Below are 24,647 nucleotides of genomic sequence, written 5' to 3' on the forward strand. Positions count from 1 at the left end.
GTAGAAGAAAGAAATTCAGAGCTTGAAGACAAGGTCTTCGAATTAACCCATCCCAACAAAGACAAAGAAAAAAAAAAAGAAAATATGAACAAAGCCTCCAAGAAGTAGTCCGGGATTATGTGAAACAACCAATCCTAAGAATAATCGGTGTTCCTGAGGAAGAAGAGAAATCTAAAAGCTGAAAAAACCCATTTGGGGGAATAATCAAGGAAAACTTCCTGGCCTTGCTAGAGAACTAGACATCCAAATACAAGAAGCACAAAGAACACCTGGGAAATTCATCACAAAAAGATAATCACCTAGGCACACTGTCATCAGGTTATGTGAAGTTAAGATGAAGGAAAGAATATTAAGAGCTGTGAGACAAAAGTACCAGGTAACCTATAAAGGAAAACCTATTAGATTAGCAGCAGATTTCTCAGCAGAAACTCTATAAGCTAGAAGATATTGGGGCCCTATCTTCAGCTTCCTCAAACAAAATTATCAGCCAAGAATTTTGCATCCAGTGAAACTAAGCATTCAGCTTCCTCAAACAGAATTATCAGCCAAGAATTTTGTATCCAGTGAAACTAAGCATCATATATGAAGGAAAGATACAGTGTTTTCCAGACAAACAACCACTGAGCGAATTCACCACTGCCAAGCCACCATTATAAGAACAGCTGAAAGGAGTTTGAAACCTTGAAACAAATCCTGGAAACACATCAAAACAGAACCTCTTTAAAGCACAAATCTCACAGGACCTGTAATACAAAATACAATTTGAAAAGCAAAAACAAAAACCAAAAAATCAAGGTATACAGGCAACAAATAGCATGATGAATGGAATGGTACCTCACATCTCAATACTGACACTGAATGTAAATGGCCTAAATGCTTCACTTAAAAGATGTACTACATCCCCAAACGGCTGGGTGTTAGCGGCTCACGCCTGTAATCCCAATGCTTTGGGAGGCTCAGGTGGCAGATCACTTGAAGTCAGCGGTTTGAAACCAGCCTAACCAATATGGTGAAACCCCATCTCTACTAAAAATACAAAAAAATAAGCCAGGCATGGTGGCAGGCACCTGTAATCCCAGCTACTTGGGAGGCTGAGGCAGAATTGCTTTAACCTGAGAGGCAGAGTTTGCAGTGAGCCGAGATCGCACCATTGCACTCTAGCCTGGGTGACAGTGAGAGACTCCATCTCAAAATCTCAAAATCTTTAAAAAAAAAAAATTTCACCAACCAACTGTCTGCTGCCTTCAAGAGACTCATATAACACATAAGGAATCATATAAACTTAAAGAGGTGGAAAAAGGCATTTCATGCAAATGGACACCAAAAGTGAGCAGGGATAGCTACTCTTATGTCAGACAAAACAAACTTTAAAGCAATGGCAGTTAAAAAAGACAAAGAGAGACATTAAATAATGGTAAAAAGCCTTGTCCAACAGGAAAATACCACAATCCTAAACATATATGGACATAACACTGGAGTTCCCAAATTTATAAAACAATTACTAATAGACCTAAGAAATGAGATAGCAATACAATAACAGTGGGGGACTTGAATACTCCACTGAAATCACTAGACAGGTCATCAAGACAGAAAGTCAACAAATAAACAATGGATTTAAACTAGACCTTGGAACAAATGAACTTAAGAGCTATATACAGAACATTCCATCCAAGAACCACAGAATACACAATCTATTCAATAGCGCATGGGACTTTCTCCAAGATGGACCACATGATAGGCCACAAAACGAGCCTCAATAAATTTAAGAAAACTGAAATTATATAAAGGACTCTCTCAGACCACAGTGGAATAAAACTGGAAATCAATTCCGAAAGGAACCTTCAAAACCATGCAAATGCATGGAAATTAAATAACCCGCTCTGAATGATCACTGGACCAAAAACAAAATCCAGATGGAAATTATAAAACGTTCAGACTGAATGACAATAGTGACAACCTATAAAAACGTCTCGGATACAGCAAAGGTGGTGCCAAGAGGAAAGTTCATGGCCCTAAATGCCTACATCAAAAAGACTAAAAAAGCACAAACTGACACTCTAAGGTCACACCTCAAGGAACTAGAGAAAAAAGAACAAATCAAACCCAAACCCAGCAGAAGAAAGGAAATGACCAACATCAGAGCAGAACTAAATGACACTAAAACAAACAAACAAAATTACAAAGATAAATGAAACAAAAAGCTGGTTGTTTGAAAAGATAAACTGATAGACCATTAGCAAGATTAACCTAGAAAAGAAGAGAGGAAATCCAAATAAAACCTCAATAAGAAATGAAATAGGAGACATTACAACTGACACCACAGAAATATAAAAGATCATTCAAGGCTACTATGAATACCTTTATGGACATAAACTTGAAAACCTAGAAGAGACAGATAAATTCCTGGAAACATACAACCTTCCCAGTTTAAATCAGGAAGAATTAGATACCTTAAACAGACCATAACCACCAACAAGATTGAAATGGTAATTTAAAAATTACCAACAAAAAAAAGGCCAGGACCAGACAGATTCACAGCACAATTCTACCAGACATTCAAAGAAGAATTGGTACCGATCCCACTGACACTATTCCACAAGATACAGAAAGAGGGAACACTCCCTAATTCATTCTATGAAGTCAGTGTCACCCTAATACCAAAACCAGGAAAGGACATAACCAAAAAGAAAACCACAGACCCATATCCCTGATGAACATAAATGCTAAAATCCTTAACAAAATACTAGCTAACTGAATCCAACAACATATCAAAAAAATAATCTATCATGATCAAGTGGGTTTCATACCAGGGATGCAAGGATGGTTTAACATCCACACGTCAATAAATGTGATACACCACATAAACAGAATTAAAACAAAAATCACATGATCATCTCAACAGATGCAGAAAAAGCATCTGACAAAATCCAGCATCCTTTATGATTAAAACTCGGCAAAATCGGCATACAAGGAACATACCTCAATGTAATAAAAGCCATCTATGACACACCCACAGCAAACATGATACTGAATGTTGAAAGCATCCCCTCTGAGAACTGGAACCAAACAAGGATGCCCACTCTCACCACTCATCTTCAACATAGTACTGGAAGTTCTAGCCAGAGTAATCAGACAAGAGAAAGAAATAAAGGACATCTAAATCAGTCAAGAGGAAGTCAAACTGTCACTGTTTACTGACGATATAATCGTTTACTTCAAAAATCCTAAAGACTCCTCCAGAAAGCTCCTAGAACTGACAAAAGAATTCAGTGAAGTTTCCAGATACAAGAATAATGTACACAAATCAGTAGCTCTCCCATACACCAATAGCAACCAAGCAGAAAATTGAATCAAGAACTCAATCCCTTTTACAATAGCTGCAAAAAGAAAAAAGAAAAGAAAAAGAAAAAAACTTAGGAATATACCTAACGAAGGAGGCAAAAGACCTCTACAAAGAAAACTACAAAACACCACTGAAAGAAATCATAGACAACACAAACAAATGGAAACACATTCCATGTTCATAGAATGGTAGAATCAAAATTGTGAAAATGACTATACAGCCAAAAGCAACCTACAAATTCAATGAAATTCCCATCAAAATTCCACCATCATTCTTCACAGCATTAGAAAAAACAGTTCTAACATTCACATAGAACCAAAAAGAGAGCCTACATAGCCAATACAAGACTAAGCAAAAAGAACAAATCTGGAGGCATCATGCTACCTGATTTCAAACTATATTATAAGTACACAGTCACCAAAACAGCATGGTACTGGCATAAAAATAGGCACACAGACCAATGGAACAGAATAGAGAACCCAGAAATAAACCCAAATACCAACAGCCAAGTGATCTTCAACAACTACACAAAATCATAAAGTAGAGGAAAGGACACCCTATTCAACAAATGGTGCTGGGATAACTGGCTAGACACATATAGGACAATGAAACTGGATCCTCATCTCTCATCTTTTACAAAAATCAACTCAAGATGGCTTAAGAACTTACATCTAAGATCTGAAACTATAAAAATTCTAGAATATTAACATTGGAAAAACCCTTCTAGACACTGGTTTAGGCAAGGATTTCAGGACCAAGAACCCAAAAGCAAATGTAATAAAAACAAAGATAAATTGCTGGGACTTAATTAAACCAACGAGCTTTTGCATGGCAAAAGGAACAGTCAGCAGAGTAAACAGACAGCCCAGAGTGGGAGAAAATCTTCACAATCTATACATCTGACAATGGACTAATATCCAGAATCTACAATGAACTCAAACAAATCAGCCAAAAAAAAAAAAATTAATCCCACCAAAAAGTGGGCTAAGGACATGAATAGACAATTATCAAAAGAAGATATACAAATGGCCAACAAACACACGAAAAAATGCTCAGCATCACTAATGATCAGGGAAATGCGAATCAAAATCACAATGTGACACCACCTTACTCCTGCAGGAATGGCCATAATCAAAAAATCAGTAGACGTTGCTGGGGATGCAGTGATCAGGGAACACTTCTACACTGCTGGTGGTAATGTAAACTAGTACAGCCACTATGGAAAACAGTATGGAGATTTCTTAAAGAGCTAAAAGGAGAACTACCATTTGATCCAGCAATCCCAATACTGTGTATCTATCCAGAGTAAATGAAGTCATTATATGAAAAAGATACTTGCACATGCATGTTTATAGCAGCACAATTCACAATTGCAAAATCATGGAACCAACTCAAATGCCCATCAGTCAACAAGCAGATAAAGAAACTGTGGTATGTATACTTGTAAACTGTGTATGTATGTATGTAAACTGTGGGATACTACTCAGCCATAAAAAGGAATGAATTAACAGTATTCACAGTGACCTGGATGAGATCAGAGACTATTATTCTAAGTGAAGTAACTCAGGAATAGAAAACCAAACATCATATATTCTCACTGATATGTGGGAGCTAAGTTATGAGGATGCAAAGGCGTAAGAATGATACAATGGACTTTGGGGACTTGGAGGAAAATGGGGGTTGAGGAATAAAAGACTACAAACAGGGTGCAGTGTATACTGCTCGGGTGATGGGTGCACCAAAATCTCACAAATCACCACTAAAGAACTTACACACGTAACTAAACACCACCTGTACTCCAATAATCTATGGAAATTTTTTGTTTAAATTAAAAAAATTTTAAAAGCATATATAGGCATTCATGTATAGAACTTTCTGTGAGCATGTATATTCATTTCTCTTGGATAAATACCTAATACTGGAATTGTTCTGTCACAGGCAAGTTTAACTTTATAAAAAACTGTCAAACCAAAAAAAAAAAAAAAAATTAAAAACAGCATCTTTTGAACAACCTACAGCTACATTATATACGGTAGTGAAACACTGAAAACTTTCCCAATGAGATCATAAACAAGACAAGATTATCCGCTATCACCACTTCTATTTAACATTGTACTGAAGTCTTAGGCAATGCAACAAGGCAAGGAAAAAGGAGAGCAACAATGGGAAAAGAACTACAAGTGGGAGAGGAGGGGATGGACAAGGATTGAAAGGGAAGAAAAAAAATTACTATTTGAAAATTGTATGATTGCACATCTAGAACATCCAAAAAAAAAATCTCCCAACTATTAAAATTAATAAAATAATGTCACAAGGTCACTGGATACAAAGTCAACATAAAGCTATAAAGCTAAAACAGTGTGGAATTAGTGCAAAAATAGAGTAATAGACTAATGAAACTAATTAGCGTTCAAAAACAGATCCGCACATTTAGAGTCATTTGATTGTTGTCAAAGATGACATTTCATCACAATAGGAAATGGTCTCTTCAAGTAATGATGCTAGATGATTTTAATTTCCATTTGGTGGGGGGAAAGATTTTTGACCCCTACACTTCTCACCATAAACAAAAATCAGCTCCAGATGAATTTAGATCTAAATATGAAAGATAAAACTACAAAGTTTTGAGAAGAAAATAAAACATCTTTGTGACCTTGGAGCCAGTAACATTTTCTTAAATAGATCACAAAAGCACCAATCAACTAACATTAATTAGCTATCTTACAGTTAAGAATTTTTGTTCATCAAAAAAGATACCATTAAGGAAGTGAAAAAAACGAACATCAGACTGGGAAGTATTATGCATATATCCACCATAGGACACCTATTTTGAATACAGAAAGAACTACTACAAATCAAAAAAGTTATAAATCCAACAGAAATGCAGTATGTACTAAAGTGTTCATAGGAGCACTAGTTGTAACAGCCAGATTATCAAAATATACACCAATAGTCAAGTGGATAAATTGGAGTACATTTACAACATGCAATACTATATAGCAGTGAGGATGAACAATTTGTTAACTACCCAATTACACCAACGACTGTCACAAACATAAGGTTGAATAAAAGTCAGACACGAAAGAGTATGCACAATATGATTCCATCTATGTAAAGTAAAACAACAACAACAACAACAACAACAAATAAAAACAGACAAAACCTTGGTGAAAGTAATCTATCCTATAGAGTCAGAATAATGGTTAGCCTTCAGGAAGTATAAGGAGACATAAACAGCATTTCTAGGTTTATTATCTGGCTGCTGGTTACATAAGTGTGCTCAATTTGTGAAAATTCAGTAAGGTGTTAACTTATGTGAACTTTTCTGTATCTATGTAAAGTTTTTTTTAAGAAAAGATCTACTCTAAATGTGATGCCTGCAGCAGCTATAAGCATACTCTCATATAACAATGTCCAAAAAGGCATTTTCCTTTTTTAGCAACAAAGGAAAATATTTTCCAGAAGCTATCAGATTTCCCATTGGTCATGCCTGGATCACATCCTGTGCAGTAACTGAAAGGAAATTTGCTAATGGAATGTCTGACATTTTCTTTTTATGATGAAAAGTAGTCTCTGTTGGCAAAGAAGAAACACAGAGGAACACTGCATAGGTAACCACAAATTTTTGTCACCTCAGATTACTATTTTTTTTGAGACAGGGTCTCGCTCTATTGCCCAAGCTGGAGTGCAGTGGCGTGCTCATAGCTCACTGCAGCCTCGGCCTCCTGGACACAAGCAATCCTCCCACCTCAGCCTCCCAAGTAGCTGGAACTATAGGTGACCACCACCATGCCAGGCTAATTTTTGTATTTTTTATAGAAATGTGGTCTCACCATGTTGCCCAGGCTGGTCTCAAACTCCTGGGCTCAAGTAATCCTCCTGCCTTGGACTCCCAAAGTGCTGGGATTACAGGCATGAGCCACCACGCCTGGCCTTCAAATTATTATTAACAGTCTCTTAACTAGTTTTGCCATAGCCGCTTTTGTCTTCCTCCAAATGTAAACTCTGCTTAGTAGCCACAGTCATTTGATAAAAATGTAAATTCGGAAAATCTTTCATAAGCTTCTCATTACCATAAGAATAAATCCACATCCTTAAAATAGCTGACAAGGTCCTGCACGATTTTGGTCTCTGCTTACCTCCTCAGCTTTATCTTGAACTGTCCTTTGCCTAACTATATTTTACCTATATAGTCTGTAATAATGCAAAAATAATTTTATACCATGAAGAAGGCAGATTTTGAAAGTATCCCAAAGATCAACAAATGGCCAAAAAGTATTAATTGTACATCAGTTAAAATGGATTACATCTTGGATACTCTCTAGAAAATTATTTTTATGCATGTAAATATAAGAATAATTATAGGGACTTTTGATCTGTCATATGAGACCCCAGTCCCCAACTTTTCCTTTAAAGTCTCAAGTTCAGCCAGGTACAGGGCCTCACGCCTATAATCCCAACACTTTGGGAGGCTGAGGCCAGAGGATTGCTTGAGGCCAAGAGTTTGAGATAAATCTAGGCAACATAGTAAGACCCCCATCTCTACAAAAAATTAAAAAATTAACCAGGCATCGTGATGTGTGCCTGCAGTCCCAGCTACTCAGGAAGTTGAGGCAGAAGGATCACTTAAGCCCAGACCTTTGAGCGTGCAACGAGCTATAACTGAAACACCATTGATTAATTTGCAAGCGTTTTGGAAAAGTACTTTAGGAAACTGAACTGAGTAAGTATCCTTTCCTTCTTGCTTTCAAAACTCAACTAATATGACAGCTGAGGCATTTGAAAAATATACAAATCCACAAAAGCAATGGGAATAGAAGATAAAAACTGATGAGGTGGGAAAAAAAAAAAAGAGATTAGTGATAAAAAATAAAACTTACATATTATCTTTCTCCACTTTGTTTAGTCCCTGAGATGTGTAGAAATAGGGATGGTGGGGAAGAGGGCAGCGAGGAGGAGGTCAACAAGAAGCAAGGTACACAGTACCCTAATATCTCCGAAATTTGAAGTACCAGGTAGTTCTGAAAGCAGGGGTGCCAAGTTAGGATAAAAATACAAAAAAACAAGCGAACAAGAAAACTGGTTGAAAGTCTATAGGGGCATACCCGAGAGATTTTGAGGGTTCAGTTTGAAACTATCACAACAAATGAAATATTGCAATAAAGCAAGTCACACAAATTTTTTGGTTTCCCAGTGCAAATAAAAGCTGTGTTACACTATACTAGAATCTATTAAGTATGCAATAGCATTATATCCAAGAAAATAATGCACATACCTTAATTTAAGAATATTTTACTGCTAAAAAGTGCTAACAATCATCTGGGCCTTTAATGAATCATAACCTTTTTGCTGGTGTAAGGTCTTGCCTCAATGTTGATGGCTACTGACTGATCAGGGTGGTGTCACTGAAGGTTTGGGCAGCTGTGGAAGTTTCTTAAAATAAGACAACAATGATGGTTGCCACGATGATTGACTCTTCCTTTCATGGAAAATTCATCTGTAGCATGCAATGCTGTTTAATAGTATTTTACTTAAGGTAAAATTTCTTTCAAAATTTGAGTCGGTCCTCTCAGACCCTGCCATTACTTTTTCAAATAAGTTGATGTAATAATCTAAATCCTTTGTTGTCATTTTGACAATGTGTTCACAGCATCTTCACCAGGAGCAGATTCAACCTCAAGAAACTACTTTCTTTGCTCATCCATAAGATACAACTCCTCATCAGTTCAAGTTTTATCATGAGATTGCAGTAATTCAGTCACATCTTTTAGGCTCCAATTCTAATTCTAGTTCTCTTGTTATTTCCAATGCACCTGCAGTTACTTTCTCAACTGAAGTCTTAACCTCTCAAAGTCGTCAGTGCAGACTGGAATCAACTTCTTCCAAACTCTTGTTAATTTTTATATTTTGACCTTCTCACATGAATCATAAATTTCTTAATGACATCTGGGATGAATCTTTTCCAGAAGACTTTCAATTTACTTTGCCCAGATCCATCAGAGGAATCACTATGACAGCTAATGCCTTATGAAATGTACATCTTAAATAGTAAGACTTGAAAGTTAAAATAACTGCTTTATCTATGAGCTGCAGAACAGAAGTTGTATTAGCAAACGTGAAAACAACATTAATTTCCTTGTACATCTCCATCAAAGCTCTTCAGTGACTAGGTACATTGTCAATGAGCAGTAATATTTTGAAATAAATCTTTTTCTCTGAGTAGTAGGTCTCAACAGTGGAATTAAAATATTCAGGAAACCATGCTTTCAACAGATGTGCTATCATACAGGCTTTGTTCTTCCATTTATAGCACATGCGCAGAATAGATTTAGCATAATTCTTAAGGGCCCTAGGATTTTTAGAATAGTGAGTGCTGCTTTCAACTTAAAGTTACCAGCTGCGTCAGCCCGTAACAAAAGAGTCAGCCTGTCTTGTGAAGTTTTCAAGCCAGGTATTGACTTCTCTCTAGCTATGAAAGTCTTAGTTGGCATCTTCTTCTAGCAGAAGGCTGTTTTGCCTACATTGAAAATGTATTGCTTGGTGTATCTACCCTCATCAACTATTTTAGCCAGATCTGGGTAACTTGCTACAGCTCCTCCATCAGCACTTACGCTTCACTGGGCTCTTTTATGTTATGAAGAAGGATTCTTTCCTTAAATCTCATGAATCAACCTCTGCTAGCTTCAAACTTCTTCTGCAGCTTCCTCACCTCTCAGCCTTTATAGAATTCAAGAGTTAAGAGTCTTACTGTGGATTAGGCTTTGACTTAAAGGAATGTTGTGGCTGGTTTGATTTTCTATCTTTTTCCATATTAGCAATAAGGCTGTTTTGCTTTCTTATTATTCATGTGTTCACTAGAGTAGCACTTTTAATTTCCTTCAGGAACTTTCCCAATAGAACAAGAGGTTTGTTTTTGGCCTATTTTGGCTTTCAACATGCCCTCCTTATTAAGTTTAATCCTTTCTAGTTTTTGAGTTAAAGTGAGAGACGTGAGACGCTTCCTTTGACTTGGACATTTAGAGACCATTGTCAGGTTACTAATTGGCCTAATTTTAATATTGTTGTGTCTCAACCAATAAGGAGGCCCAAGGAGAGGGAGGGAGATGGGAAACAGCTGGTTAGATGCTGGAGTAGTCAGAACACACACAGTTATCGATTGGGTTTGCCATCTTACATGGGCTTAGTTTGTGGAGACCCATAACAATGATAAAAGTAGCATCAAAGACTGCTGATCACAGATGATCGTAACAGGTATAATAATGATGAAAAAGTCTGAAATATTACGAGAATTACCAAAACATGACAGTGACACAAAATGAGCACACGCTGTTGGAAAAATGGCACCAACAGACTTGCTCAATGCAGGGTTGCCACAAATGTTCAATTTGTAAAAACACAATATTTATCAAAGTGAAGTGCAATAAAATGAGATATGTCTGTAGTATAAGGAATAAAGCCCTAGATTCTTACCTGCCACCAGCGTGAGCAAGCAGTTGATGGTTTCCTTTCCCACTCTTACAGAAAAATAAGGTCTTACCAGTTAGATTAAAGAGGGTCTAGATTCAGGTAAAACAAGACTAGATGGCAGCACCTGAATATAAAAAGAACTGTACATCTGCACATTTCACAGTAAAATCTCACCTCCCTTCCTCTTGCTCAGTTACAAGAACACTGACTCCTAGGCAGAACACTTTGTAGTTTCCTACATATCTCACCTCCCATCCCTTGCCATGTGCCCCAGGCCAGAGAATGTATTATTATTTTCTGGGCAAAATGAAAATACATAAGAAAAGACCTATACATAATGATGTGTGAGTGTCCTCAATTTAACAAACATTTATTGATTGACTGAATGTCTATTTTGTGCAGGCACTATTCTTGTTGGTTGGAATATATCAATGAAACCAAGAACAACAAAATCCCTGTTCTCTTGTAAGCGATGTTCTAGTAATAAATGTAATCAATAAGTGATTACATAGCATATCAGGTAAGAAAAAGTGCATGGGAGAAAAACAGAGCAGGAAAAGGCAGCTGAAGTATTAGGGGCAGGTGTGTACAGCTTTAAATAAGGTGATTAGAATAGGCCTCAATGAGAAGGTGATGTGTGCAAAGACGTGAAGGAGGTGAGGCTTCCAGCCTGACTACACTATAGAAGGCCCACTAAGAACAAATTCTATCAACACAAACTGTTCCAAACTTACTATTTGTGCCTCACTCTTAAATAAGAGAAAATAGTCAAGGATCTCCTGGTATGTAAGAAACAAAACAAAACAGGACAGAAATTGAAAGCAGCAAGCAAACAAAGACAAAAAAAAGGAACTCCAAAGAAAGGCAGTAAAGGAAGCACTAGAATTTAAAAAAACAAAACAAAGTATCATTAACATCCTCAGTGATATAACATATTGCCTCCATGAAACAAGAACAGAATGTTAATTTTTTAAAATAGTCAAAGAACAAAAAGAGGTCTTAGAAATTTATATATATATACACACATATATATATGACGTTTTTGCCTACATACGCACACACACACACACACACACACACACACACACACACAGGCAAAAACTTCTTCTTTTTGTTTGTTTTGCAGGCTGGAGTGCAATGGCACGTTCTCGGCTCACTGCAACCTCTGCCACCTGGGTTCAAGCAATTCTCATGCCTCAGCCTCCTGAGTAGCTGAGACTACAGGCAAGTGCCACCACACTCTGCTAATTTTTGTATTTTTAGTAGAGATGGGGTTTTGCCATGTTGGCCAGGCTAGTCTTGAACTCTTCACCTCAGGTGATCTGCCCACGTCGGCCTCTCAGAGTGCTGAGATTACAGGCATGAGCCACCACACCTGGCCAAAAACTTCTTAATTTAATAGAAGTTAAATGAATTGGAAGACAAGAAAACAAAAGAAATAGAAAATGAGAAAATTAGGGTCCAATGCAAGAAGTTATCATAGCTAATAAATGTGAATTCACATAGACAACACAGAGAAAACAATTAAAAACTATCAAAGAACACATGAGTGTCTCCAGGACTCAAGGACAGGTATCTCCAAACTGATAGAAACCACTGAGCACCCTGCACAATAAAGGAAACACACACACAATAAGGCACAGTATCATGAAATTTCACAACATCAAGAAAAAGGAGATTATAAAAGCTACTTGAGAGAAAAATAGGTCACATGCAAAGCATCAGAAATTAAAAGTGGCATTGTATTTCTCAACATTTACGCTGAAACTATGAGGCAATGGAGGATGTGTTTAAAATTCTGAGAGAAAATTATTTCCAAACTAGAATTCCATATGTAGCCAAATCATCCCTCGAGGGTGAGATTAAAATAAAGTTTTCAGTCATGCAAGGTTTCAACAATTTACCTCCCATGTGGAGGATGTATTCCACCAATAAAGGAAGTAAACCAAGAATGAGGAAGACCTGGGATCCAGAAATAAGAGGTCTCCCAAAAGAAAAAGTGAAGGAAATTCCCAGGATGATCTTAAAGGGATGTCTTAAGAATACAGCTGTGTCTGAGAAGCAGACACCAAGACAGGGCTAGAAATACGAGAAATTTAGTAGGGGAAATGTCTGTAAGAGAAAATGGGGAGGGAGCCAGGGGAGGCTGAAAAAGCTGTTATATGGTGTGATGGTTAATACTGAGTTTCAACTTGATTGGATTGGGGGATACAAAGTATTAATCCTGGGTGTTCCTGTGCGAATGTTGCCAAAAGAGATTAACATTTGAGTCAGTGGTCTGGGGAAGGCAGATCCAGCCTTACTCCGGTGGGCACAATCTAATCAGCTTCCAGTGAATATAAAGCAGGCAGAAGATTGTGAAAGGAGAGATGAGCTTAGCCTCCCAGCCTACATCTTTCTCCCGTGCTGGATGCTTCCTGCTCTCGAACATAGGACTCCAAGTTCTTCAGTTTTGAGACTTGGACTGGCTCTCCTTGCTCCTCAGCTCGCAGACAGCCTATTGTGGGACCTTGTGTGTAACTTAATGCTTAAGAAACTCATATACATACATACATACATATATATATCTCCTATTAGTTCTTTCCCTCTAAGAGAACCATGACTAATACAGCTTTTGGTACCAGGAGTGGTTCTAGAGGAATGGGTTGTTTTGTTGGTTTTGAGGTTTCTGGAGTTGGCTGCGTAATATGATTAGACCCAAAAATGCTAAGGACTCTACTTCTAACAGTATGGAAAACACTGATAGTCCTTGGTGTAAACTGTTTAGAGAGTTATGCAAAATAAATGCATTCAACACTTGACTCGCCACTCGTGAGCAGCAAGTTTAGTGACTCTACACATAATACCTTTGACCATATGTGGACAACCAAGGAACATAATGAAGCTGATTGGTTGCTCCTAAGTTCAGTGGACAAAGTGATTAAGAAAATGATGAACTCAGGGATTCTAACTCCTGGCTTCAGAAGCAGGTAGTGAGCCTCAAATCTGCTAAGATTGCCCTGAGTGGGAGTTTTAATCCCTGTTAAAGAAAAAGCTGAAATTGTGGAAAAACAGACACAAGCTCTTATCATGTGAGTAGTTGACCTGCAACGAAAGATGCATGTACAGCCTTGCCAGGTGTCTACTGTTAAGTGAGGGCATTGATTGGAAAAGAATGGGACCCTGAAACTTGGAATAAGGAAGAGTGGGAGGACCCTGATGAAGCTGGGGACACTGAGTTTGTAAACTCTGATGAGGCTCTTTTGCCAAAAGAAACAGCTTCCCCATCCCCAGTAGTGGCAACATCCCCTCCCCGACCCACACTGCCATCAGCCTTTCCACCTTTGTCTGAGGAGATAAACCCTGTGCTGCCTGAGGCAACAGTGATGACCTCCTCTGAGGTAGTTGCTAGGCAAGAAAATGTTGATTCTCCTCAGAAGCCACCCCCAACACCCCTGTTTGCTTCTAGACCTATAGCTAGACTAAAGTCCTGGCAGGCTCCTGGAGGTGAAGTGGAGAGTGTGACCCATGAGGAGGTGTGCTACAATTGAAAAGAACTGTTTAAGTTCTCTAAAATGTATATAAACAGAAATCTGGAGAACAAGCATGGGAATGGATATTAAGGGTATGGATAATGGTGGAAGGAACACAGAGTTGTATCAGGCTGAATTTATTGATTTGGGTCCAGTAAGTAGGGACTCTGCTTTTAATGTTGCAGCTCAAGGAGTTAAAAAAGGTTCTAATAGTTTATTTGCTTAGTTAGCTGAAATATGGATTCAAAAATGGCCCACTGTGAAAGAGCTAGAAATACCTGATTTCCCTTGGTTTAATGTAGAGGAAGGGTTCCAAAGGCTTAGGGAGATTGGGATGGGGTAGTGGATTAGTCACTTTAGACCTACTCATTTCAGCTGGGAGAGTCCAGAAGATATACCCTTGACCAAAGACTTGCAAAACAGATTTGTGAGGGCAGCAACTGCATTTTTGAAGAGTCCTGTAACTGCTCTTCTCTGTATGTCAGATCTAATGATGGGAACCACAGTCACTCAACTACAAAATTTAAATAAAATGGGAATAATTGAATCCCAAGGTGGCAGGGGCCAAGTGGCAGCACTCAGTCATCAAGGCAAGGTGGGCATAGCTACCATAATGGACAGCAGAGACAAAGCAGCAATCAGAATAGTCTGCTTGTGTAGAGCTCTGGCATTGGCTAATTAATCATGGTGTTCCTAGAAGTGAAATTGATAGGAAGCCAACTGCATTCCTACTTAACTTTTACAAAGAGAAAACTTCTAGGTCGAATGGACAAAGTACTAATCTGAATTATAAAAACAGAGAATCACGGCCTCTCAATTTCCAGACTTGAGCCAGTTTACAGACCGGAACTCCTTGAATGAAGGGGAGGCCAGGTCCCCCTGAGGAAGGACCCCACTACATTACCGACAATTTATGCAGTGAATCTTTCTCCCATCCTTCCCCAAGAAGACCCCTGGCCTTTTATCAAGGTAACTCTGCATTGGGGAAAGGCTAATGATCAGACATTTTGGGGACTACTGGACACTGGCTCTGAGCCTACATTGATTCCAGGGGACGCAAAGCGTCATCTTGGTCCTCCAGTTAAAGTAGGGGCTTACAGCCGTCAGGTAATTAATGGAGTTTTAGCTCAGGTCTGACTTACACTGGATCCAGTGGGTCCCCAGACTCATCCTGTGGTCATTTCCCCAGTACCGGAATGCATAATTAGCATAGACATAATTAGTAGCTGGCAGAACACCCCCATTGGCTCCCTGACTGGTAGGGTAAGAACTATCATGCTGGGAAAGGCCAAATGGAAGCCAACAGAGCTACCTCTACCTAGAAAAATAGTAAATCAAAAACAGTATCACACCCCTGGAGGGATTGTGGAGATTAGTGCCACCATCAAGGACTTGAAGGATGCAGGGGTGGTAATTCCCACCACATCCCCATTCAACTCTCCCATCTGGCCTGTGCAGAAGACAGACAGATCTTGGAGAAAGAGAGTGGATTATCGTAAGCTTAACCAAGTGATGACTCCAATTGCAGCTGCTGTACCAGATGTGGTTTCATTGCTTGAGCATATTAATATATCTCCCGGTAACTGGTATGCAGCCATTGACTTGGCAAATGGCTTTTTCTCCATTCCTGTGGCCCATCAGAAGCAATTTGCCTTCAGCTAGCAAGGCCAGCAATATACTTTTACTGTCCTACCTCAGGGGTATATCAACTCTCTGGCTTTGTGTCATAATCTTATTCGGAGAGACCTTGATCACTTTTCCCTTCCGGAAGATATCACACTGGTCCATTACATTGATGACATTGTGCTGACTGGATCCAATGAGCAAGAAGTAGCAAATACACTGGACTTACTGGTGAGACATTTGCATGCCAGGGGATGGGAAATAAATCTGACTAAAATTCCGGGACCTCTACCTCAGTAAAATTTCTAGGGGTCCAGTCGTGTGGGTGTTATTGAGATATTCCTTCTAAGGTGAAGGATAAGTTACTGCATTTGGCCCCTCCTACAACCAAGAAAGAGGCACAACACCTAGTGAGTCTATTTGGATTCTGGAGGCAACACATTCCTCATTTGAGTATGTTACTCCAGCCCATTTATCGAGTGACTGAAAGGCTGCCAGTTTTGAGTGGGGTCCAGAACAAGTGAAGGCTCTGCAACAGGTCCAGGCTGCTGTGCAAGCTGTTCTGCCACTTGGGCCACATGACCCAGCAGATGCAATGGTGCTTGAGGTGCCAGTGGCAGATAGGGATGCTGTTTGGAGCCTTTGGCAGGCCTCCACAGTGAATCACAGTGGAGGCCTCTAGGATTTTGGAGCAAGGCCCTGCCATCTTCTTCAGATAACTACTCTCCTTTTGAGAGACAGCTCTTGACTGGGCTTTGGTGGAAACTGAACGTTTGACTATGGGTCATCAAGTCACCATGCAACCTGAACTGACTACCATGAACTGGGTGCTTTCTGACCCATCTAACTATAAAGTGGGTTGTGCACAGCAGCATTCCATTAACAAATGGAAGTGGTATATACATGATCAGGCTTGAGCAGGTCCAGAAGGCACAAGTTACATGAGGAAGTGGCTCAAATGCCCATGGTCTCCACTCCTGCCACCCCGACTTCTCTCCCGCAGCCTGCACCAATGGCCTCATGGGAGTTCCCTATGATCAACTGGCAGAGGAAGAGAAGACTAGGGCCTGGTTCACAGATGGTTCTGCATGATATGCAGGCACCACCCAAAAGTGGACAGCTGCAGCACTACAGCCCTTTTCTAGGACATCCCTGAAGGACAGCAGTGAAAGGAAATCTTCCCAGTGGGCAGAACTTTGAGCAGTGCACCTGGTCGTGCACTTTGCATGGAAGGAGAAATGGCCAGATGTGTGATTTTACACTGATTCATGGGCTGTAGCCAATGGACTGGCTGGATGGTCAGGGACTTGAAAGAACCATGATTGGAAAATTGGTGACCAAGAAATTTAGGGAAGAGGTATGTGGATGGGCCTCTCTTGAGTGGTCAAAAGCTAAATATATTTGTATCCCATATGAGTGCTCACCAATGAGTGACCTTGGCAAAGCAGCAGTTTAATAATCAAGTAGATAGGATGACCCGTTCTGTGGACACCACACAGCCTCTTTCCCCAAGCACCACTGTCATCACCCAATGGGCCCATGAACAAAGCAGCCATGGTAGCAGGAATGGAGGTTCCACATGGGCTCAGCGACATGGACTTCCACTCACCAAGGCTGACCTGGCTAAGGGCACTGCCGAGTGCCCAATTTGCCAGCAGCAGAGACCAACACTGAGCCCTTGATGTGGCACCATCAGTCAGCTACCTGGTGGCAGGTTGATTATATTGGACCTCTTCCATCATAGAAAAGGCAGAGGTTTGTCATCACTGGAATAGGCACTTACTGGATATGCCTATCCTGCATGCAATGCTTCTGCCAAGACTACCATCTGTGGACTCACAGAATGCCTTATCCACTGTCATGGTATTCCACACAGCATTATCTCTGACTTTATGGCTAAAGAAGGGTGGCAGTGGGCACATGCTCATGGAATTCACTGTTCTTACCATGTTCCCCATCATTCTGAAGCAGCTGGATAGACAGAACAGTGGAATCGCCTTTTGAAGTCACAATCACAATGCCAACTAGATGACAACACTTTGCAGGACTGGGGCAAAGTTCTCCAGAAGGCTGTGTATGTTATGAATCAGGGTCCAATATATGGTACTGTTTCTCCCATAGCCAGGATTCACAGGTCCAGGAATCAAGAGGTGGAAGTGAAAATGGTACCACCATCACCCCTAGTGATCCACTGGCAACAGTTTTGCTTCCTGTTCCCACAACATTACGTTCTGCTGGCCTAGAGGTCTTAGTTTCAGAGGGAGGAATGCTGCGACCTGGAGACACAACAACGATTCCATTAAACTGGAAGTTAAGATTGCCACCTGGACACTTTGGGCTCCTCCTATCTTTAAGTCAATAAGCTAAGAAGGGAGTTACAGTGTTGGCTGGGATGACTGACCTGGACTATCAAGATGAAATCAGTCTACTACTCCACAATGGAGGTAAGGAAGAGTATGCATGGAATACAGGAGATCCATTAGGACATCTATTAGTATTACCATGCCCTGTGATTAAGGTCAACGGGAAACTACAACAGCTCAACCCAGGCAGGACTACAAATGACCCAGACTCTTCAGGAACAAACTTTGGGTCACTCCACCAGGAAAAAAATCCATGACCTACTGAGGCACTTGCTGAAGGCAAAGGGAATACAGAATAGGTAGCAGAAGAAGGTAGTCATCAATACCAGCTACGATCATGTGACCAGCTGCAGAAATGAGGACTGTAACTGCCATGAGTATTTCCTTCTGCTTTTGTTAAAAACATGTTTGTGCATGTATAGACTTGTACTAAGAAAATATCTTCATTTTATTTCCTTTTCCTTTATCATGTGACATAAGATTTACAGACTTCACATCAGCATTTAAGTATTGTTAACTTTATGTACTAGTATTTGAGTTGGGAATTGATGCATTTCTGGCTGTATGAAGGATAGTTGTATCATGTTAGGTGTAACTATGACCCATTATTGTCATTATATGAAGATGATGTAGGATCTCAGGAGATGTGTATAGGTTCAAGTTGACAAGGGGTAGACTGGCGATAGTTAATAATGAAAGTCAACTTGATTGGATTGAGGGATACAAAGTATTAATCCTGGATATGACTTTGTGGGTGGTGCCAAAAGAGATTAACATTTGAGTCACTGGGCTCAGGAAGGCAGATCCACCCTTAATCTGGTGGGCACAATCTAATCAGCTTCCAGTGAATATAAAGCAGGCAGAAAAAATGTAAAAAGAAGAAATGGGCCTAGGGTCCCAGCCTACATCTTTCTCCTAAGCTGGATGCCTCCTGCCCTTGAAAATCAGACTCCAAGTTCTTTAGTTTTGGGACTCATTCTGGCTCTCCTTGCTCCTCAGCTTGCAGACAGCCTATTGTGGGACCTTGTGATTATGTAAGTTAACACTTAACAAACTCCCCTATATATATATATCCCACATACATGTCCTATATAGATGTATAAAATAACATAGGATATATATTATATATATAATATCCTACATATACGATATACGTTCATCCTATATATAGGATAAAAATTATATATACATATAAAAAAAATCCTATTAGTTCTGTCCCTCTAAGAGAACCCTGACTAATACAGATGGTGATGCAGGTTCGACCCAGGGGAAGGAGACAGGGAAGGAAGGCAGGCTGGGTGGCTATGTGTTAGGCTGCAGTGCCAGTCTAAGGAAAATCTGATGAAACTGTCCGTCAGATGACTCAACGTCTCCCAGGAATGAGCCTGCTTTAGTGTCCCTGTTGTGCTCAGTCACTGACTGGGTCAGAATCTGAGAAGCATAGCCTTGGAACAAACATGGTGATGGATTTCAGAGAGCAGCAGCTGGAGCCATCAGTCAGTTACTGTTTGTGGGCAGAGATCTGAGAGGAGCATTCTCATGGTCACCTGTGGCGACTTCGTAATGTGTCAACTCAAGCTAGTGTAAAGTACGTTTCTCAAGATTCCCTTACCCACAATTCTAGTGAGATGAGACACAAGAGTTCTTTTCATGCAAGATTTGGAGAGCAGGATGTGAAGGCTATCTGTCACCCCACTAATCACCAGGGTTGATTCAGCAGATCTAGTTGGCTAGATTGGTGTCACCTTCCTCCCTCACTGCTCTGTGTGCATCCCTCCCAAAGCTGTGTGCTTGGTCAAAGAGGACAACCCTCCCTGATAAAGGAGGACCACTCTTTGGTCAAGAATATACGAGTAGCTATGCTTCCCTCACAGAATCCCCAAACAAGCTCTCAAGATTTTGGAGAGCAGAAGAGAGGCAGCAGCCATTTTATTTTTACACTGAAGACAAGCAGGCGCTTTTATAGATCACATACAATGTCACTATCTACTGCTTCACACCACTGTCATGGGGCAAGAACCAGGACTACAACTGACTCTCATTCCCTTAGATCTTCCTGCAGGCTCTCTAACTCCTAGGTTAGGTGAATGTTTAGCTCTAAGAAAAAAGGTATCAACTTCTTCTGCAGGATACTCGTCACAAGATTGGAGGCAGTGAGCATGGATGATTCCAGTTCATCTTCATGGGTTCCAGCCTGTGCTCATAGGTTCCAGATCGTTCTTGCTCTCCACCACTTTACATAAATCTTCACTTTCAACTTCCTGCCCTATGGACTTCAAGCTCATCTGTTTACATCAGATGTGAAAACTACAGTCTTACAGAATTTATTTAACCAACTTCTACTTGGGAAAGGTAGAATCCCTGTAGTAAATCCCTTACTATACAACCCTGGTCTCCCTCAATGCTCTCTGCTTTTCTGAGGAACCTTCCACTGACAGCAGATGAGCTGGAAGTCCAGGAGGGATGTTACCAGGAAAAAATGTGGAACTGGAAGTTATGGGTTGCTGTTTCAAGAAAGAGTTTATAGATCTGTCAGAAAATTTACAGACATGTTGGTAACCAACATTTTAAAAGTTAAGAAACAAAGGAGGTAAGTATTAATTCCAGGAAAACAAAATAATGCCTAAAAAAATGTAAGCATTAGGACATGGTATGATTCAGGCATAAAAACACTTATGTGATCATAATAATGAAAACATGCATAATGATTTCAACAAATACCACAAAAACCTACACTAGTAAGATGAAGATAAGCAAAGTAGATGAGAGAAGGAATGGGATTAGAGAGCTAAATCCTGATGTGTTATAGCAAATATGATTAGATCACAGCTTTAAATATAGATATGTACACTTTATTTAGAATTGTACACATCTAATACAGGTATCTATGTACATGCATTTAGAAATATGAAAGTAAATATTTCTACAATTTTTTAACAAAAAATGGCTAACAGAGCTAACAGGATTGCTCCCAAGGAGTGAGGCAAGAGTGTGGGGCAGGGTGAGAAGTATGATTGTTGCAAGTGCTACCGCAAGTATTTCATGCTATTTTTTTTTAAGAGATGGGGTCTTGCTAGGTTGTCCCATCTGGCCTTGAACTCCAAGGCTCAAACAATCCTTCTGCCTCACCTCCCAAGTAGCTGGTACTATAAGCACATGCCATCATACCCAGCTCTTTCACACTTTTAACCAACATACATGTTTTACTGTAGTAAAAAGAAACATTAAATTATGAAAATTCAAAGTTAGTATAATTGAAAATAAAAAAACTATGAGTTAGTGAGTTAGCAAAACAAAAAAGAAAGGCAGAAACTTAACAATATCAAGTCTAAACTACTTAGAGTTCAAAAACAAGCACTCAATGCTGAGGTACATATTCACAGGTGGTAAAACTATAAGGACAATTAAGAAAGTTATCATAAAAAGGTAGGATCATAGTTTTCCCTAAAGGGTAGGGGAAGGTTTGTGACAGGAACTGAGATACTCATAATGTTCTATTTCTTATACCAAACAGATATGTGTGTGTGTGTGTGTGTGTGTGTGTGTGTGTACATGTGTGCATGCATGCACGTGTGTTTTATGGACTTTGGAGAACAGGGAAACACTAAGGACACAACAGAAACTCCAGAACACAGTTGCCGAGTTCCTCATGCTATCCATGAGATTTAGTTTTTACCAAGTCCTTCATACTCCAGGTAACACCACGATTTGCTGCTATGCGAGCTCTAAAATAAATAAACATATTGAAATGTATCTTTTATCTTAGAACAAAAATGAAACAGAATTGTATGTATGGCAGGTATGAGAAAATCTTATCAAATATATAGAAATTTAGACTGTTCACATGTATGAGTAATTTTTAAGGTACAGCAAATTAAAAAGTACACTATCATTCTACTACCATAATTTTTAAAATGTTTTATTATGCTGAGATTACGGGCATGAGTCACTGCACCCAGCCCTATCACCATAAATTTTAACAGTAAATAAATATTGAAAACAAAGAAAGGTTAAAACTAGCCTTTAAGTAAACATGTCAGAAATATATCTAAGAAAACAGGCTATTTCATATCATGCCACTGGATTATAACCCACTGAGAAACAGGTGGGGGAATCATAAATTTAAAATGCCAAACAGTCACTATAAAACACTTTTTATATAAGTCATTTAACTATTAAGTAAACAATTGCTTATTTAAAAATCCAGATAAAGGCGAGACACAATGGCTCACACCTATAATCCCATGTCTTTGGGAGACCAAGGCAGGCGGATCCTAGAGTCCAGGAGTTTCAGAACAGCCTGGCCAATACGGCAAAACCCTGTCTCTACAAAAACCACAAAAATTAGGGCATGGTAGCATGCCAGTAGTCTCAGCTACTCAGGAGGCTGCGGCGGGAGGATCGATTGAACCTAGAAGGTCTAGGTCCTAGTGAACCATGATTGCGCTACTGTACTCAAGCATGGGCAATAGAGCAAGACCCTGTCTCAAAAAAAAAATTCCAGTTGAAGCAGAAAGATACATGGAGACCAAGTTACCTTTAAACAACTGATAACAATGAAGCCTTTAAAAGGCCATTTTACAACTGGGCCTGGTGGTTCACGCCAGTAATCTCAACATTTTGGAAGGTGGAAGGGGGAGGATAGCTTGAGGCCAGGAGTTCCAGACTAGCCTGAGCAACATAGTGAGACCCTATCTCTACAAAACAAAAATAAAAGTAAATAAATAAAAGGTCATTTCAGAATCAAGCTGCTTTCAAAAGGACTACTAAAAAGCTAACTAAGCTAGGGCACGGTGGTTCATGCCTATAATTCTTGCACTTTGGGAGGCCAAGGTGAGTGGATCGCCTGAGGTCAGGAGTTCGACACCAGCCTGGGCAACATGGCAAAACCCTGTCTCTACCAAAGATACAAAAATTAGCCAGGCATGGTGGTGCACACCTGTAATCCCAGCTACTCGGGAGACTGAGGCAGCAGAATCGCTTGAACCCAGGAGACGGAGGTTGCAGAGAGCTGAGATTGTGCCACTGCACTCCAGCCTGGATGACAGAGTGAGACTCCATCTCAAAGAAAAAAAAAGAAAAAAAAGTTAAGGCAGCCAGGCGCGATGGCTCATGCCTGTAATCCAGCACTTTGGGAGGCTGAAGCAGGACGATCATTTGAGGTCAGGAGTTCGAGACCAGCCTAACACGATGAAACCCTGTCTCTACTAAACATAGTAAAAATTAGCTGGGTGTGGTGGTTAATACCTGTAATCTCAGCTACTCAAGAGGCTGAGGCAGGAGAATTGCTTTAACCTGGGAGGCCGAGGTTGCAGTGAGCAGAGATCGCACCACTGCACTCCATCCTGGGTGACAGAGTAAGACTCTGTCTCAAAAACAAAAAACAACAACAAAAAAAACCTAACTAAGGCAAAACCTATAAGAAGCAGGCAACAAATTCAACAGATACTTTTGATCAAGAGACATCACTTTCTAGAGAGAAAACATGCAAAGCATCAGAAATCAAAAGTGGCATTGTATTTCTCAACATTTATGATGAAAATAACGAGGCAATGGAAAATGTGTTTAAAATTCTAAGGAAAATTATTTTCAAACTAGAATTCCACAGCTAAGTGATTCTTACTGCAAGGTTGTCACAATCCTATGTAGGTAATGAATCAGATGCAGAATTCTGACTTCAATATAATCTAAATATGCTTTGTGGAAATGTGGAATTCTGAAAGAGATTGGGAAGAAAAAATAATAGAAAAATTATATAGGAGTGGATTAAAGGGACATCATTAAGGTTGACTTCATTCAAGTTTTCTTGCTTTATGATTTTGCCTTTTCTATGAGATAATAATAAATAACAATTAACATTTTGGAAGTACTTATTCTTTGGCAGGCACAGTTGTAAGAACTACAGATGTATTGATTTTTTTTCCAGCCTTGCAATAGCCCTATGAGGTACACTTTTTTTGTTTGTTTGTTTGAAACAGAGTCTCGCTCTGTCGCCAAGCTGGAGTTCTGTGGCTTGATCTTGGCTCACTGCAACCTCCGCCTCCCGGATTCAAGCAATTCTCCTGCCTTAGCCTCCCGAATAGCCGAGTAGCTGGGACTACAGGCACACACCACCACATCCAACTAATTTTTGTATTTTTTAGTAGAGATGGGGTTTCACCATGTTGGCCAGGATGGTCTCAACCTCTTGACCTCAGGATCCACCTGCCACAACCTCCCAAAGTACAGGCATGAGCCACTGCACCCGGCCAAGGTACATTCTTTTTATCTTCATTTTAGATACTAGATATCTGAGGCTAACATTCCAAGGTTCATGGTTACATGGCAGAGCAAGAATTC

At 39.8% G+C, this 24,647-nt stretch overlaps 1 protein-coding gene across 5 annotated transcripts in view; it reads right to left on the minus strand.

Annotated features, from left to right (window-relative positions):
* Positions 1–24,647, minus strand: part of ANAPC10 (anaphase promoting complex subunit 10) — a 115,524-nt gene that overhangs the window by 32,750 nt on the left and 58,127 nt on the right. Inside the window, exon 5 of one of the 5 annotated variants that reach the window (XM_065545548.2) lies at positions 8,224–8,364. The exons of the other annotated variants lie outside the window; for them this stretch is intronic. Within the exon in view, the coding sequence (XP_065401620.1) occupies positions 8,227–8,364 (138 nt within the window). The 3' untranslated portion in view covers positions 8,224–8,226. The remainder of the gene's footprint in view (positions 1–8,223; positions 8,365–24,647) is intronic. 5 annotated transcript variants of the gene reach the window in all.

Source organism: Macaca fascicularis, chromosome 5 (assembly GCF_037993035.2).
Source record: "Macaca fascicularis isolate 582-1 chromosome 5, T2T-MFA8v1.1".
Lineage (NCBI taxonomy): Eukaryota > Metazoa > Chordata > Mammalia > Primates > Cercopithecidae > Macaca > Macaca fascicularis.